Raw genomic sequence first — 2,466 nt, 5'->3', positions numbered from 1 at the left:
TGCTGCTGCTGCTGCTTTAGAGTGTATTCTTTGTCCACTTTTGCAGTCTGTGTCTGGTGGCGAGGGAGAAGCTGTCTCCCCACCGGCTGTCTGTCTCCTTTTGTTGCTGCTGTCTGCTGCTGTCTGCTGAGGGGGCTTTATGAGGATATACAGCAGCAGCAGCAGCAGCAGCAGCAGCAGCTGTTGCTGCTGCTGCTGCAGTTGCTGCTGCTGCACTTGCTGCTGATGATGGTGATGCTTGCTGCTGTGAGCTGTCTGTGTTTTCGTCCTCTCCTGGCGCAAACAACGAATCATCATATTGCTGCTGCAGCAGCAGCTGCTGCTGCTGCTGTAGCTGCTGCTGATGCTGCTGTAGCTGCTGCTGCTGCTGCTGCAGCTGCTGGTGCTGCAGCAGCTGCTGCTGTTGTTGCTGCTGCTGCCTCGCTCCAGCAGGAGCTGCACCCGACAGCAGCAAGGCTTCGTCTGCAGCTTGAGGGTCTAGGGGACCCCCTGGGGGGCCCCCAGGGNTGCACCCGACAGCAGCAAGGCTTCGTCTGCAGCTTGAGGGTCTAGGGGACCCCCTGGGGGGCCCCCAGGGGGGCCCCCGAGGGGGCCCCCATGGGGGCCCCCTGGGGGGCCCCCAGGGCTCCATAGTTTGTCTTCTGCTGCTGCCTCTGTTCTGTATCTGTCTCCTTGTGCTGCAGTCTCCTTTGCTGCTTCTAGGGCCCCCTCAGCAGCTGAACCTATTGCTGCTGCTGCTGCTGCTGCTGCAGCAGCAGCAGCAGCAGCAGCAGGAGCAGCAGCAGCAGCAGCACGAGGGGGGCCCCTTTTTGGGTGTATCTGTGTTATATCTTTTTTGAATTTTTTTCGGTTTGTTTGCTGCTGCAGTTGGATTGGGGGAGAAAAAGTTTTTATTTTTTTTTCTATTTTTGCTGCTCCTGCTGCAGCACAACTCAGATATAGGTTCTCCTGCTGCTGCTGCTGCTGCTGCTGCTGCTTCCTCCGCCAACCTGCTGCTGCTGCTGCTGCTGATGATGATGATGATGATGCTCCGAACGAGACTCCTGCGGAGGACAAACCCTGCTGCTGCTGCTGCTGCACCTGCTGCTGCTGCTGCTGCTGCACCTGCTGCTGCTGCACCTGCTTCTGCTGCTGCTGCGCCTTCTGTTGCTGCTGCTGCAATTGTTGCTGCTGCTGCAATTGTTGCTGCTGCATTCGTATGGTTCCTTGCTGGATATGCAAGTGCTCTATTTGCTGCTGCTGCTGCTGCTGCTGTTGCTGCTGCTGCTGCAGCCATTGTTGCTGCGACGGAAGCTGGCTCATAGGCCTCTGCTCTTCCTCCTCCTGCTGCTGCTGCTGCTGCTGCTGCTGCTGCAATGCAGCAGCAGCAGCAGCAGCAGGCGGTGCAGAACCCACAGCAGCAAATTGTTGTGTGGAAAAGCAACTGCTGCTGCTGCTGTTGCTGCTGCTGCTGCTGCTGCTGCTGCTGCTGATGGCCTGCGAGGCTGTTTCTATTTCGCTGCGGAGAGCAGCAAACCGAGCAGCAGCAGAAACCTTCTTGGGGGCCCCCCCTGCTGCTGCCTGGCTGCGTACATGGGGTGTATAGGCAGGGGCCCCCATGGGGTCAGTGTGGGGAGGGGGCCCCTGCGATGCAACCTTGCTGTACCACCTGCTGCTGCTGCTGCTGCTGCTGCTGCTGCTGCTGCTGCTGCTGCTGTGATGTTCTCCCTTCTCTGGGGAGATGCCGCGGTTTGTGATGCAGCAAAAACCTGCAGAGTCTGTCTGCACACCACGGGGTGTATCTGTTGTTGCTGCTGCTGCTGCTGCTGCTGCTGTTGTTGCTGCTGCTGCTGCTGTTGTTGTTGCTGCTGCTGTTGTTGTTGCTGCTGCTGCTGCTGCTGCTGCAGGCAACGCACTGATTGAATTGATGCATGCAAAAGGACGACCCGAAGGCCGCTCCACCCCCCCCCCAAATTGCTGCTGCTGCTGCTGCTGCTGCTGCTGCTGCTGTTGCTGTTGCTGCTGCTGCTCAAGGGAGCGGCTGCGTGCCTGCTGCAGCAGCTGCTGCAGCTGCTGATCTGTGCTGCTGAGGAGGCCCTGTGGGGTGTACAGACAGCCCGCGAGGATGGAGACGACAGCCTGCCGCTCCCGCAGCAGCAGCAGCTGCACTCCTCCTATTCTAATGCCTTGCTGCTGCTGCTGCTGCTGCTGTTCCTGCTGCTGTTCGTGCTGCTGTTGTTGTTGCTGCTGCTGCTGCTGCTGTTCTTGCTGCTGGTGTTGCTGCTGTTGTTGTTGCTGCTGCTGCTGCTGTTCTTGCTGCTGTTGTTGCTGCTGCTGCTGCTCAATTGCAGCTATTAGGAGCTGCAGCAGCAGCAGCAGCGCCTCCTGCTGCTGCTGCTGCAGCAAACCATCTGGGGGCCCAACGAAGAGGCAGCAGGTGATAGGGGGTGACTGTCCCTTTATAGACTCTAATAGAAACGGGCGTAG

General features: G+C 58.9%; 1 protein-coding gene across 1 annotated transcript in view; it reads right to left on the bottom strand.

The window, feature by feature from the left end:
* Positions 1 to 16: 16 nt before the first annotated feature.
* The window catches only part of EMH_0076220 (uncharacterized protein), a gene marked incomplete at both ends in the record, with an annotated part of 2,790 nt that continues 340 nt past the window's right edge, over positions 17 to 2,466 (bottom strand). The window contains 2 exons of the mRNA XM_013499704.1: positions 17 to 435; positions 513 to 2,390. Of these exons, the coding sequence (XP_013355158.1) occupies positions 17 to 435; positions 513 to 2,390 (2,297 nt within the window). The remainder of the gene's footprint in view (positions 436 to 512; positions 2,391 to 2,466) is intronic.

The sequence above is a fragment of the Eimeria mitis genome, genomic scaffold (genome assembly GCF_000499745.2).
Source record: "Eimeria mitis Houghton genomic scaffold, Emh_scaff4578, whole genome shotgun sequence".
In the NCBI taxonomy this organism is placed as follows: Eukaryota; Apicomplexa; class Conoidasida; order Eucoccidiorida; family Eimeriidae; genus Eimeria; species Eimeria mitis.
Note: the sequence above shows the minus strand (reverse complement) of the source record. Positions and strands in the feature narration are given on the sequence as shown.